The sequence below is a fragment of the Hypomesus nipponensis genome, chromosome 6, assembly GCF_054491055.1.
Source record: "Hypomesus nipponensis isolate SF chromosome 6, ASM5449105v1, whole genome shotgun sequence".
Taxonomy (NCBI): Eukaryota; Metazoa; Chordata; class Actinopteri; order Osmeriformes; family Osmeridae; genus Hypomesus; species Hypomesus nipponensis.
The window spans coordinates 6,403,110-6,418,452 of record NC_140366.1 but is presented as its reverse complement, the minus strand read 5'-3'; the positions used below and the strand labels follow the sequence as shown (position 1 = coordinate 6,418,452).

Here is a 15,343-nt window from a genome sequence, read left to right as displayed (position 1 = left end):
ACCAAATATATTACGCCTTCAAGAGCTGAGCTTGACAAAATCAACAAGAAGTGGATGTGAAGCATAACCCACAATTTGCTGTACTTTTTGCCTGCAAAACAGCGCATATATCTCACTCAGCTGTCGCTGTGGTTAACCTATGATGTTCTCAGCCATATTCACAATCCTAGATAGTTTAAATCTACTTTTAGTACCAAGAATACAATACCACGTCGACATTAGTTGTGAATTTAATGCATTTGTCTTTCATTTCTTGCATTGCTGACATGCTAAGGAGAGACCTTGGTGGCTCTGTATATTTTCCGTTTCTCCCTGTGTTGTCCCTCAGGGGCCCACTAGTACCAAAGATCTACTTATACAATCTAGCATCTACTCACAGTCTAGTGCCTTCATTCTGCACATACCTCTAGTGTAATACCTATTCTAGCTCTGTGTGTAAGAAAGCTGTGCAGTAGATTAATAAACTCTGGTGAATCATTACAATATTCACTTACAGCATGCATACAGTATGGCTCTGTCAGGGCTTTAAAGCTGCAATAGGTAACGTTATTTAAAAAAATCAAATTTGAGAAATATCTTCCCCATTTGTTGGCTGAACAGCGTTTCTTTTCTCTCCAGCTCAGGTAGTTTGACAGTGGTTTTGTAAACCAAGAAGGAAAGCCTGCTTTGCCGAAGAGGATTGGCTCGAACAGGGTCGCTGCAACATCATTTGCTGTAAAGTAGCCGGCCTCCACAATTTGAAATTGACAATCCACTCTGGCACTGAGCTGTCTGTTTTGCAACAAAAAAAAAAACTCTTAGACGGCCTCATTAGCTTACACAACATGTTTATGAGTGACAAAACCTTTCTTTTCTTTTTTTAACTGAAAAATCGTTACTATGGTACCTCTAATCAAAAGTGGTTGACATTTTTGGGATATTTTAATTAAAGTTGGAATATTGGCGATGGCTTCTGCTCTCGAACAAAGACATTCTTTCCAGAAAGAAGCCGTTATACTCTCATCTCTGTTGTCTAAAATAAGTGCATTCTTCATCTCTGCCAGCGGAGCCATCCTTTATAATGGCTACCAATTAATATTCACACCCTGTGAAACTTTGACCGGATGAGCCTCCGTTCAACACCCATTTCAGCCGGTTCTTGATATGTTGCAAAGAGTTCGACAGAGCTACGTGATAGATTCCTGGAAGCCGTGGAATTTGTCCGCGGAATTCGAAATCCCGTATGCTGAACCTCTCAAATCGGATAGTATAGGCCCAGGGAATGCACACGGCGAACAGCCTTTTTAACTAGGTATCTTAATTAGAAAGCTTTGGTAAAGGAGGGGAAACTCAATAGATAACATATTTCCTTCACTTTTCAATCGACCAACACAAAGTTGACTTTGTTCATCAGCATGCCATTTCTGACGACAGTTAGTGAGTGCGAATTGTTTAAATACTTCTTTAAACCCAACTTATTTCACACCTAATTACATTAGATTTGCCGACTGTTCCCACGGGTACATTCTTGTCAGCAAAGACATTTCAAATATGTTTCAACTCATAAGATTTCTCAGATTTGTGTTTGCAACAGTAGCCTAAATCGTGGAGCAGGCAGTCTGCGCAGAGCTTAAACCATCAAAATACTGTCTAGATTTGGGTCATGTTCCATGTAAGTATTAGGTTCTCATAAAAACATCAGACTTTATGCTCAAATGTTTGTAACCTTTTTCTAGAAATAACTTGAACAAAACTCTTTGTATATGTAGTAGGCTGTTGGGTACACATCTGAATCAATCCCCATGAGAATCACATTCTTGCAGTGTTATGACCGTTTTTCTTCAGTGAAATTCACCTGTCACATCATACATTTGTATTCATTTGACAGATGCTTTTGTCCAAAGTGACATACTGTACAGGGAGTGTTGAACCCAATACTCAATATTTGCACTGTGCTGCATTGCATTTTACATAGAATTAGTGGGATTTGAACCCACAATATAGTCAAGACCACATGAACAGAGTTTTATCAAAGTGAGCCAGCCAGAAGCTCAGTCACCCAGAGTCTAACTCTGACACCTATAAGGAGCCAGTCAACTGGCCAGACCAACCAGTCACACAATCTGACATTTAGCCCAACAACCTATCCAAACAGCCAGCCAGCAAGCTGTTGAGATGGCCATCCAACCACATAGTGAAATAAGCCAACAGTCAGCCAGATAACCAGCCAGCCAGCCATGCAGCTCTGGGACAGCTCAGGTTCTGGATCCACAGAGTCTCCTTGTAAAAGACAACACTCCTCCTCAGAGCAGAGACAAGCAGGCCCAGCTCCCTCCCTCCCTCCCTCCCTCCCTCCCTCCCTCCCTCCCTCCCTCCCTCCCTCCCTCCCTCCCTCCCTCCCTCCCTCCCTCCCTCCCTCCCTCCCTCCCTCCCTCCCTCCCTCCCTCCCTCCCTCCCTCCCTCCCTCCCTCCCTCCCTCCCTCCCTCCCTCCCTCCCTCCCTCCTTCCCCCCCCCCCTCCCTCCCTCCCTCCCTCCCTCCCTCCCTCCCTCCCTCCCTCCCTCCCTCCCTCCCTCCCTCCCTCCCTCCCTCCCTCCCTCCCTCCCTCCCTCCCTCCCTCCCTCCCTCCCTCTCCCCGTCCATCCGCGCTGTAAGAGAATACCCGACCACTGCTAACCCACCACATAAATCTCCTACAGATGACAGGAGCTATGACCACCTGTTCCCCGGAACCTGGTTGTAGACCCCATCTCTGCAGAGGACGGTGCAGGGTCACTTTGGGGGTAGAATCACGTTTAATATTTGAGAGAGGGGTCCAAATCCTCACAAATCAGTGGCCTTCAATCGCAGCATTTGTTTTGGTCCGACTGACACGTATCACACTGAACTGGTCGTCCTCTGCACCCGTAGGATCTAGTCAGGGCTGGTCAGTGTGTGTCGCAGCCAGTAGCGTGTTGTGTCGTCCTCCGTATGCCACAGCTTCTGTTGTCACCGTCAGCAGACGCTCGGCTTCACGTCTGTGTCACGGAAGTGTCATGATGCTGCCACGCGTGTGCAGCTGTGCCCTTCATCATACGGACAGTCTCGGACCCTCAAAGGGTAGCATGTCTTTATGGCAACATGTATGTCGTCTCCGTACCATACAGAGTTTGTTCATCTTAGTCAACAAACTTTAAATTGGATCGCCATCGGCTCATTATGAGTGGCACTAGCCCTTTCCTCTGCTCTGCTGTGCTCTCCTTTCCTTTATTTAAGATGATGTATACAACGGAAAATCGAATTTAAATCTATTATGCAAGGCATTGCTTGAGATGTGGGATGATTTGTTTCTCATCTGCCTAAAACATCTAAAATCCCATTCTACAGCTTAATACGAGAGCTGTGCACACACTTTATGTGGGGTTTGTAGACGTGTTAGGTTTCCTACTTATTAATATACGTTGTCATTATGCTTGCATAGGATTCAGATTGATTTACGCAAGCAAGATCTGGAACATAATTATGTAAGCAAGATTTGGAACAAAGGACAGGTTAGTCTTGTGGCGAATGACGAAATAAATAAAACAAACTTGATTCTACCCATAAGCACCATCAAATGGACATCACATTCCATGATCTCCCAGTACACGGTTACCTAGGAATTTGAACACCGATTTCTCTGCACGTGTCTCTATTAAACTCCAGCGTGTGTGCAAGTTCATCGATGAATGAACAGTGGTTAGGTGTTTGGTTAAGGACGTCTTTACTCTTCCACAAGAACCATGGAAGGACAAATTATGTTAAATCAACTCGTCTTGAATTACTCACAACATGCCTTTTTGTTGTTTAGTGTCTAATTAATCAATGCAGCTGTTACACAAAACTATATCTGTATAGCTCTGCCACAGGTCTATAACATTCGTACATCATTACTTAATTGTCTTCAATTCAGTGCTTTATTGGCAAACGTGGAACACAATTTATTACATATTTTTTCAACCTAGCAAAAAATGCTATAACTAAAAATGCTCATATTGTTGTAATTGGTTACTACATTATCAGTCTTACCCTATGAGAACTTAAACAGTTTGCCATAGTCTGTGTCACTATAAACGAGAAACACATGATTTGCCGTTTCACAAACCCAATTGAACAGATACAAATGTCTAGATAATGGATTCTCATGCTCATGATGTTCCTATCGTATCCTGTCTCTGTGGTCTCCCTCTTAAGACTGCCCTTCATTTTCCCTTTCGAGTTGATCCGTCACCTCTCACCCCCGCCCTGGCCCCCTCCAGCTGGGGAGGGGCCTGCCCATACAGGTGAGGGGCTCTCAGCACACCTCCGCTTCACACCTCACCAATCTCTTCTCATCCCCCTTCTCTGTCTTCCTTTCTCTCTTTCCCCTCTCTTTATCCTTTCCTCTCCCGGTTTTGCCGCTTGGCCTGTTGAGAGCTCCATTAAGAACTTACTTGGCCAACCCCCTTTCCTATTCCCGCTCCGCTCCGCCCCCCCCTCCCCCTCTACCCCCTCCCTCAGCCTCGTCTTGTCCTACTGCCCTACACCACCCTTCTCACATCCCTCTAAAGCCCCCCTAGATCCCCTCATCCTCCCATCATCTCACCTTTTCTTTCTTTTAACCCCCCCCCCATTCTACTCTGACCTCTTATCTCTCTTTTCTTTCAACCCCCCTATGTTCTAAATCTACATACAGCAACCAGCCTCCCCCCCCCCTCCCCCTCCCCAAGGCCCTAGCCCCCCCCTCCCCCCAGGCGTCTCTCTAATGGTGGGGGCTTACAGTGTCCTCGGTGGTCCGGCCTCTCAGGACTGCCGGAGCAGGGGGTGTAGTGGGTGTCCTGTTACCTCGGCAACTGTCAAGGTAAGACTGTGTTTGTTTACCTTTTCCTCCTGTCCGGATCTCCCTGCAGGGAAGTGAGGGGAGAGACAGAGAGAAAGAGAGCAAGACAGAGAGAGGGAACGAGAGAGAGAGAGAGAGAGATGGTGAGAGAGAGGGAGAGAGACAGAGACTGTTGACATTAGGTAAAACTGATACTTAATCGCCCCCCCCCCTTCCCAAACACCCCCCTCCAATACCCACCCCTCCACCCCCCACCCCCCTAGCTCTCTACATTCCACACCCACCACGGATGGACAGCACAGGTCAAAAGCTGTGAGAGAGAGGCGCTCTGCTCTGCCTCTTTCCTCCCCCTGTCTCTCAATTACATACACATACACATACACCATCTCAATATCTTTTGACACAGACAATATATCACTTAGGGTCTATCAGTGCCAGTAAAGATCTCATACTACAGCTTAACCAGACTCCTCGTGGTTTAAAGAACCCAGCAGCTGCCCATCATCTTATTAATAAAGTGGCTTATTATTAATGGCAGCTACTTGTCACGCATTTAACACCTGCTACCAGCAAGCTGCCAGAGGGCAGGCCCAAAGGAGGCCAAGTTTGATTGCTTAACATCTGGCTGGGACTGGACTGGACTAGGGCTGAACTTCAAGTTCTGGATTGGAAGTTCTAGGGAGGGCTGTGATGGGGGTGGTAGACCTTGTGGTAGTGTACTGTTCGGTTCACATAGCACACGCTACACTGTACTGTACACAGCACACCACATCTCAAACAACATCAGTGTGATTGATATGACCAATTGTTAGAGCTAACAAAATGTGCATGTTTCGATTTAAAGGCTGTAGTATTGTTCACATAATCATTGGATGGCTCTCGTCACACACAGAACCCCCCACCTACCAAGTCAGAGAAATGTCAACACAAATCTATAAATGCCACTTCACAAATTATTTTTCTTCCAGGTGTTTCATTCAACTTCAGCTCGGTTTGGCAAGAGAGGCTTGTTTGACGACCATTACAGCAGATTTTCCACTGGCTCCCTCCTGCCTTCTCCTTTAAATGTTTTCTCTCCTTTTTCTTTTCCTCTTTAATCTCTCACATGTTGTGCTCGGTAACCGTCGATTCTGACAACAACATCAACTCCTTCTGTGATTTGTTGAAGTGAGATGTCAGGGGTTTGGTTGACCAATGTATGTCAACCAAGGGGCTCTGGGCCCTTTGTGTTTGTGTGTGAACTCACTTCCACTTAGAGAGTGTGGTGTAGTAATATGCTTAACACACACCAGGAGGGAAGGTGATTGTGATAGGGGGCGGAGTTTCCATGGTTGCACAGGAGTTTCCATGGTAGAACAGTCATGGGAGTCACAAACGCTTGGCTTTGGTGGATGTCTTGATGACTGAGTAGTTAAAAGAAAATCTCAAGGCACGTTGCAATGTCCCCAAAGCAATCGTGTGCATGCCTTAAGGTGTGTTTGGACAAGTTACCCCTGTCAAAACGTTTATTTTTACAATAGCAAAGCAACGTCCATTTGACTTGCTATGAAACACACACGACCTTCACCCAAGCCCCTCCCTAACCCCCCCTCCCCCCCACACCCAGATGCACGGTCCCAGGTGAGGAGCCCGCCAACCCCCCACCCCCAACCCCCCACCCCCCACCTATTGCGGCCTTCATATTTGACTCCCGAAAGCTTTTACCCGCCCTGTGGCAGTGGCAATTGGAAGTGAGTTGACCCCTCGCTCTTCATCGCCCCGCCCCTCCGGTACCTTCTCCCCCATTGTCCTCCCGTCCTTCAGATCTCCGCCCGGCAACAAGCCGGACCAGCCCTCCCTGTCACCCATCCATCTCCCTGGGCTTTCACAGCCTTTTGCATCTCCTGTTACTTCCTCTGTGGTGTCCGTGCCTTGGCTTGGAAACGCTGTCTGGGTCTGTGTGTGCGTGTGTGTCAGCCACTGTCCGGAGGAAGCGTAGCAAAGCCACTTAGAAATGTGTGGAATCCTGTGAACACAGGTAAAGGATGGGGTCTCCATTGTGCCGAGTGTTCCAGCCGGGTTGATCTGCCGACAGAAAGGACGAGAGGAGGGAACCCGATATCCTCACTTAACATCTCCACTCTGCAGGCCTCATAGATCAACTCTGCAGGTATGGAGGTGGGCTGGAAAAGAGTAAAAGTGGACCGGGCAGACACCACCAGACTCTCCTAGACACCTCTCCCACTGACAGATGTTCAGTCCTGGCTCTTTGTTCGAACCTGGCGTCTGTGCTTCAGAACATCAGTGTATAGATGAAGCTCTACCTGAGACAAGGGAAATGCTAACATTACAGTTCTCCTGTATTGGCCCAAATGGGTGAACTGTTTTTTTGTTGCTTCCCTCTGGAAAATGTGTGTCAAACACAAGTGTCCGTATCCCTTCCTCCCAACCTTTTCTCTCTGTGAAGCGCATTGTGTTGCCTTCTCGTATGAACTACGCCGTATACCTCAAGTTTGATTGATTGGTTGATAATATACTTCTACCTCTTGTAGAAGTCTTTTGTTTCAGCTTCTCACAGGGCTCCAAACAATTGTTTCCTTTGCTATTATGTCGACCAACGTGAAAAATGCCGGTGGCGCTGGTGTGAGAATCGCCAGCCATGTGAGTGATCTGCATGACATGTCGAGCTGCCTCAACGCCCAGACATTAACGTGGCTGAGATTCTTTGACCCTAATGCTACTGCGGTAGGGAGGTCGATAGGAGAGTATGACAGAAGAAGAGACAGGAGAAAGAGAAAAGAAAGTGAGAGAAAAAGAAAGAAAGAAAGAAAGAAAGGAAAAGAAACAAAGAAAGCGAAAAAAAAAGAAGGAAGGACGGAAAAAAGGGGACTGAGAAAAAATAAGAGAAAGTAAGAGAAAGCGAGCAAACGAGGAAGGGACAGCGCAAGGCTGTCTCTCTCAGTGCCACAGACACAGAGACAGCAGGTGGACGAGCCAGCAAGGTCAGCCAGCAACAGACAAACACACCAACAAACCCAGCGACCGCAAAGGCCATCGTGCCATGGAGCCAGGCACTCAGGTGTTTACAACCCCACATGTACCTCCCGGGGGTAGCTGACTAGCCAGCCACGCACCTTGTTGACTGGCCGGCATGTTTCAGCAGCATGTTGTAATTCTGGAAACCCTGGTGGAGCTGGATGAGGGATGCTAAGTGGCACAAACAGGCAGTCGTTAACTGGGGAGGAAGGGCATGGAAGTACTTGCATTTGAGGCCAGCCAGTAAAGGGGAACAATGCTACGGTGGCTCTGCTCAATTTTAAGGCTTCCCAGAGGTCAAAAGTAGCTAGGAAATCCACCATGGCTCCATGGTGTGTGCTCGCGGTTGTAGGCGTGCTTATGGGGTGTTGGCTGGGTGGAGCAGGGTTGATGGCGAGCTTGTTTGGTCATGGCCTGAAGGTCACTCCTACAGACAACTGTCAGGATGTGTGTGTGTGTGTGAGGGTGTGTGTGTGAGGGTAGGAGTCATGCAACAGCTCATACATGTTGCATAAGATAAATGGAGTTAAATAAATCACAATTCTTCACAGTGAAGAAGGCTTTGAAGTGGAGAAAGCCTGCCCGTGAAGGAACATCATCAAGAAGGTATCAGAGCCTCATTCTAGAAACTTCTACACAGTAGTCAGTCAGTAGAACTGGTCAGCTAGGATACCATAGAAGTGGCTCCAGTGTACTGTCACAAGAAACATGTCATATGTAAATTGTCATTTTTTCACTATTCTTGTTTATAAAATATCAGATATAGAGAAAATACCACACTGCTTTGTGTCCCTGAATTCCAGCTCTGGAGATAAAATCCTAATCTGTCCCCCCTTTAACAGTAAAAGCTTTTAATTAAGGCCAACAAACACCTTCTGACCGACCTCAACCCTCTGTTGAACACATCAATTAACCTAAACACATTTGTTGGATTTAGAGCTGAATGAAATCTCTCCATGGTTGATACTAAAAAGGCTTCCATGAAAAGAGTCCTTTGTTTCTGAAACCCCTTTCTCCCCCGGTTACCCCCCCCCCCCCACACACACACACATGGTCTCTTCCTCCACCCTTTTCCCATCCTTCATCACTCCAGTCAGAAGCTGATATTAATCTACAGCTGTCCAGAGCTCAAGTGATGCACACACAAACACACAACCACGCACACACACACACAACCACGCACACAAACACACAAGGCTATCTGAGAGAGAGAACATATGGCAGCATCACACTTTCGTTCTTTTGTTTGACTTTTGTTGTGGTTTTCTTTCCTCTTTTTCTGTCCCCCTTTCCCTTTGCAGCCCTGCTCCCTCCCCCCACATCTACAGCCCTCAAAGACAAACCATTCTCTCTCCTCTCCTGCCCATCTCTCCTCAACATGAGCCACTGCTCAGACTTAACACTGCATAGTTGTCTTCATTGTTGTCTTCTACCGACAAGTGGGATTCAAGAAAGGAAAGGTGCAAAGGTACACGCACACAAAAAGCTCCCGTCTTAAAACATTTGAAGTTCATGAACCGCTTGAGATAGTGAACGCTTGAAGTTCACGGCCGTTTGTGTCGTGTAGTGAAGACGGAGTCGACCTGAGCCAACGATGAAAGGTAATGAGTGCAATCGATTAAACTCCCCTCAGTCTCCACTAAACCCATGTCTTTCTGCAGCGGACAACACACAGCCCAGGAGCAGCTGTGGTGGAACAGGCAGAGGCTGTGGTGGAACAGGCAGAGGCTGTGGTGGAACAGGCAGAGGCTGTGGTGGAACAGGCAGAGGCTGTGGTGGTACAGGCAGAGGGTATGGTGGAACCGGAATGAGGTTCTCTTTAGTTTCAATTTGTCACGTTGAAATATTTAAATTCAGTCCATTCCTAAGTTTAACGTGGCCCGACGTTGTATTTTAATGCTAGATGTAACACCTGACCATGTACAGACCATGACTATATGACCGTGTCAACAAGCTGGGCGCAGTTTGGGAGAGCTGAAATAAGTGTTTACTTTCTCAATATTTGCGACAACACTGAAATACTATGCTTTTTCCTGTCGTCACCAAGCCAGTATTTAATAAACCTGCTCAATGCAATAGAAAGGGTTAGGGGTAACCCGAGGAACCCAGGTCAATGGGAATATCACACCGGACATCTTTGAGGGAGACCGATTATGTGAAACATTTCAAACATGTATTCCTTTTCTTTTTGACAAGAAAAAATCAATTGGAAGGGGTGTGTTTTATGGGACACTACCGCCTGAATTTACTGAATCGAAATGGTACTGAGCCCGTCCATAGGTTGTCGTTTGTAGTCAATTAAGACACACGGAATCCAGCTGGACATCTGAGTAACACACGAAGGCACACACATTTATAACACATTTATACCAGGACTGTATCAAGAGAAAAGTCAATATATTAATATATTCACATACATATACATATACAGTACATACTATATCAAGGCTGAGAAACAGGGGGGGGGGGGGGATGGGGGTGACTTCATACAGAGATTCATCATTTTACATTTTCAGTGGGTGACAACAAAAGTCAGAGATCTCTCACACACACACACATCCACTGGTTGACTACCACACACACATGCACACACACACGCACACATGCTCTGACACAACACATGTACAATATGTATCACAGTTCACTGCTGTTTCCCTGATCTCAAGTCCCAGCATTTGTTCAACCTCAGACAGCCTCCACGTCTTACACAGGCTGCTTTTATGAAGCACAGAGGTCTTGGTCAATCCCTCTTTGGTGTGCATGTCGCTGTGTGTGTGTGTGCATGCGTGCATGTGTGTGTGTACGTGTGTGTGTGTGTGTGTGTGCCCATTGAGTTGAGGTTAACAGTTGCTGCTGACAGCTGTTTTGGGAGCCGTATAGATAGAGTCAAGTGGCTTCAAATAGCTGCTTCTGGCCTCGGTCACGTCAGAACACTCCTTTCTCCCTGTCCGTCCTCTGCCTTCTCTGGAAAACGCTCGACGGCCCCCGCCCCCCGGCCCCGTCGAGCGAGTTCGTACAGTCTCAGGTGTTGCGGAGAATTCGAACCTGTTTCGTACTTTCACCGTAAAAAAAAGGATTTCCTTGCGTACATTATTTTTTTTTTTTTCAAGCAGAGTTCTCGCTGGAGTTGAAGGGGAGTTCAACACAGTTCAAAGGGGGGGCAGGACCGTCTGACAGCAACAGACCACTGAGTGTCCAGCTGTCGGCTGCCTGGTCAGGGCCCCGGCAAAATCTCAGTCCCTCGACGCTCCTCGCTTGGCTCCGTCTCCAAACAAGAAACCGGTCTATGCTGTCTTCCGTTCACTCTCTTTGTCTCTTTCTCTTCGGCAGTCCCCCTTCTCTCTCTCCCTCCCTCTCTCTCTCTCTCTTTCTCTCTGGGCTGTGGACGAGAGCAGCGCGTGTTCTCAGCTCAGGAGGCTCCTGCCACAGTGGCTGTAGCGACGAGCTGCAAGTCAGACCACAACCTGTTACAGTCTGCTTGTCTGTCAGTCTGTTAGTCAGTCAGTCTGTATCTCAGCCATTGGCCACGCATGACAGAACACAACAGCCGCTAGTAAGCATGGTAGAGAGAGCGAGAGCGAGAGAGAAGAAAGGAGGGAGGACAGTGGCAGACTTCTAAAACCAGTATAGGTCCTTGCTTTTATCTTGGGCCTGAAGACCTGAGAGGAGAGGAAACAGGCAAAAACAAAGAGGAAGAAGAGAAGCGGAAGATTAGAAAGAGGGAAACCAACGTCTCTACTGTCGAGGCAGACAGGGAGCCGAAGCAGAACAGGAAGGATCTGTGCGTTTTCCTACTAGCTGTGAGGGTGAGACAGATGTAGAGAGAGCTAAACTGATCCTAGACCAGCTCCTGGGGTCGGCTTGTCGTTACCTGCATCCACATTCAGACCCATCTCCGGTCCTGCCGCTGCGAAGGCTCCGGTCCAGGTGGCTCCTGCCTCGCTCTTCCCCAGGTCGCATGGCGAAGCGCTGGCCGCCGGGCCGGGCGCGGGGGGCAGGCGGTGAGGCCGTACGGAGGGCACCAGCAGTGAGCTGTAGCGGGGGTCAAAGGGCGTGCCGTAGACCTCGTGCATGCTCGACCTCGGGTAGGTGGAACTCTGGGTAGCGATGGTGCCCCCTAGCGAGTAGGGGTGGTGGTGGTGGTGGTGGTGCGAGGGGTGCCAGGAGTCGGGAGAGGGCTGGTGGAGGTGGCTGTGTAGGGAGGCGGAGGAGTAGGGGTCCCCATGGAAGGGCAGCTCTGAGTGGGGGGGTCCCAGGGGGGAGGACAGGCTGGGCTGGTAGGCACTGTTCCAGAAGGAGGGGGGGAAACTTCTTTGGCTCATCGGGAAGGAGCCATCTGTGGAGGAATTGAAACATCATACTGTCATTAAATCATCATCGCATTATCGATTCATTAAATCATCATCGCATTATCAAATCATTAAATCAGGCACGGTCATTTGTCAGACTTCCCCTTCGAAATCCTTTCTACCAGAGGATGTGGATAACGTGATATCGTGTAACTTTTTTAGATGATTACAGGCGATGTAGTTTGTGTGATTATCAGTTAAAGTCACAGAATACAGTGACATTTGTAGAATAACTTCTCGTTATCTGTCTCATTGTCATGTATAACTCACCGTTTCAGACACATCTGCAACTAACCGAATTAAAGTGACATTACAACGTGGATTCAATTGTTAAATGCATGTGGTATCGACTGACAATAAATTAAAGAGAAGAAACCAGAAAGCTAACTTTTTCCAGGAACTGAGGACTGTTAATGCAACACACACATTGCATTAACAGTTGTCAACTGTCAGTTATGTTTGGCTTGATTGGTTTTGTTGGTGTTTTCATGTGGGCGAGAAATCCCAACAGCCAAAATCAGCAGAAAGGCAAACATAGTCATTTGTTGAGCTTTTGATAGACCCTAAATACAACAACATATAGGCTACGTAAAATTAGTCTGCAGTACTACCGTAAATAATCCCAAATAAAGCTACTTTTTAAAAGCGTGTTTTACATTTAAAAGCAATTAGCAAAAGCATAAAACACACATTTATATTAGCCTGCTCTTCAATTACTTGACATGTTGTGCAGTATTGTGCATGTTTATCCCTGCTTCCTGGGTGTGTTCCAGTGAGATTGAGTTTGGTCCTCTCCCCCCAAAGTCTGTGATAATAATGATCGTACCTCGTGCGGACTTGGTGGCGGAACCGGGCGCGTAGCTGCTGGGCTGGCTGAGCGCCCGGCTGAAGTGCTCATCGACCACCGAACTGATGTCACCGTGGAAGTACGTGAATAAGACGCATCTCGAGCTTAGGTACTCAGCCTCGGGCGGGTGGTCCTTTTCACGCGCGCAGTCCTCCTCCTTAATAGACGTTTGCCCAGGGAGGTTAGAGAACGAGCTGCTCGCGCTGACACTCTCTTGAGCCTCTTGCATTTTGGAGTAAAATGCCAGTTTCTGAAAAGAAAATGAAAATCGGTGAATAAAAATGAAACAAAAAGCTTGGCCCAATTATGTAGTAGCCTATACGTTTAATAACAACATACTATACCTATTTTAGTTTGAACATGTGCATTTCGATGCACAGCCGTATATTGTGGCATCTTTCCCCTTCAATGTAAATTATTTAAGAAATATTGTAATTGATTTACATGAAAATATAAATCAAAGCACTATAGCCTAGTCTGGTAAAAAAAAAAAAAAAAAAAAACTTTCAGACGATTGGCAATAGGCTACCCACTTGAAGGATTATTGTAAAATGTAGGCTATGTTTTGGTCTATATAGGGGTAGGCCTATGTATTTATTATTTCAAAGTCAAAGATTAATAAAGTCTCACAATTTAAATATATATGCTATTGATGTTTTTTTTACAATTAAGAAGTGAATAACGACAATCTTCCAGGTTCGCCATACAAACCGGTTAAACAGAAACTTTCGCACTATGTGAAATATGAAAGCCCGCTCTGTGTTCAAACGAATATGTACGTCTGGATATTGACTGCGAGAGGTTTTAAGAAAGTGGCAAACCCTTTAAGAGGGCCTTAACACAGTCCTGGACAGTCTCTGGGCCCCGTGTTTGTTCGGACACACCGACAGCTGTAGGCTACAACTGACTGGCCTGGAATAACACATACACTCCCTTAGAAGCTTTATCAGTTATCTTAGACTATCGTAGGCCGACTATAAGAATATATTCGTAAGTCATAATCATATTGAATTGAAATAGTTGAAAGATAAATAATAGCATAGCTGTTTCATAAGTTTCACAAAGTTCAACAGAGTTGTGAAACTTGAAATGGCCATGGTTCCATGTTATTTCCCGAATATAGCCTCGTTGAAAGATATAGGCTATATAGGCCTACTACAACTGTTATTTATTCCATTCAGATTTGACATTTAACATTTAAATAGGATATCCCATCTAAATGTTAAAATACGTTATAGCCTAATGATCTCAACAATAGATATGTTTGTTAACGAACCATTTGCTCGGTTATGGAGGTGACAAAGAAACATACAAATATTTTTGGGCAGTCGATGAAAAGAAATAAGATAGCCTACGTTTAGGCTACGTTTTTATAACGCTTGAAAACCAAGGACGTAAAAGGGACAGGCTATTAATGAAGATAAAATTACCTAGAGGATTTTATTCTCAAAAAGAAACATTTGTATTAAGTTGTGAATTGTTCTATAACTTTGTATCCTAATTCACACATCTCACGACTAAAATGTATGGTTGACCAGCTACTGCAAGTAGGCTACGCTGACTCCGTCTATAGGAATGTTTCACGTGAATCGCGTACACTATTTAGACCAGTTAGCCCAATAATCGGTTTATTTACGTACACAGGTAAAACTTAACGTAACACACAACTATTACTCAATGAAGTGGCCATGCAGTCTCGTAGCCTACCTGATGGTGATAGGGGCTATATGCAGCGGCGAAGTACGGCTGAGGCGGAGGACCATATACTTGATACATAACATCCAAACAGCTCATGGCGAAACCTGCGGAATCTCACGAAAAATAACTTGACGGAGGAAACAGACGATTCATTGAAAACGATCGATGTCCTCAAATGCGTTGGTATTAAACGTGTTTTCAATCTACAAATGCAGCGCGTGAATGTTATATTTTCTCAGCAGCTGCCGGTGCGCGTCCTCTCCTTGGTCTTTACGCACCGTCAGTGCGCCAGCGAACGCGGAGTGGACTGAAGTGAAGACATGAAAGATTTTGACGTCTCTGGACATAGACTGTAGTCGACCAATGAGCCGCTCTGCTGCTTCACTCACCTCATCTAAAGAACCGCGGTGATTTCAACACTGTCATGCGATGCCTACGTATCTACAGCGGACGCTTGCCAAACTGTATGCATAGATGATGTGCCAGGTTAGGTTCGGGATAGGGTTGCCTGAATTTAGCCTACCTGGTCATGTTGCTCTTGCATCACCCTTTTAATTCTTATGATCTCATTTCACAACAACGTTTCACAACAAACAAACTGAATAAACCAATAATATGT

The 15,343-nt window shown here is 46.3% G+C and overlaps 1 protein-coding gene across 2 annotated transcripts; it reads right to left on the bottom strand.

Moving 5' to 3' along the window:
* Positions 1-10,180: 10,180 nt before the first annotated feature.
* On the bottom strand, positions 10,181-15,090 carry vgll2a (vestigial-like family member 2a). 2 transcript variants are annotated; one of them, XM_084700735.1, is made up of 4 exons: positions 14,734-15,090; positions 13,006-13,276; positions 11,702-12,166; positions 10,181-11,275 (listed from the first exon to the last, which is right to left on the bottom strand). In XM_084700735.1, the coding sequence occupies exons 1-4, from the start codon at positions 14,818-14,820 to the stop codon at positions 11,235-11,237; spliced, it is 864 nt and encodes a 287-aa protein (XP_084556861.1). In that variant the 5' UTR covers positions 14,821-15,090; the 3' UTR covers positions 10,181-11,234. The 2 variants fall into 2 exon arrangements, with proteins under 2 accessions (XP_084556861.1, XP_084556860.1); XM_084700734.1 differs by having other exon boundaries at positions 10,181-11,489; positions 14,734-15,088.
* Between the last annotated feature and the right edge of the window lie 253 nt (positions 15,091-15,343).

What these genes read in the sequence shown, in the direction of transcription:
- vgll2a (XM_084700734.1), bottom strand. Translation starts at nt 14,820, where the DNA reads ATGAGCTGTTTGGATGTTATGTATCAAGTATATGGTCCTCCGCCTCAG. An exon ending in ATAGCCCCTATCACCATCAG is followed by an intron (nt 13,277 to 14,733) that starts GTAGGCTACGAG and finishes TTTTCTTTTCAG; the next exon opens with AAACTGGCATTTTACTCCAA. An exon ending in GGGTCTGAATGTGGATGCAG is followed by an intron (nt 11,490 to 11,701) that starts GTAACGACAAGC and finishes CTCTCCTCTCAG; the next exon opens with GTCTTCAGGCCCAAGATAAA.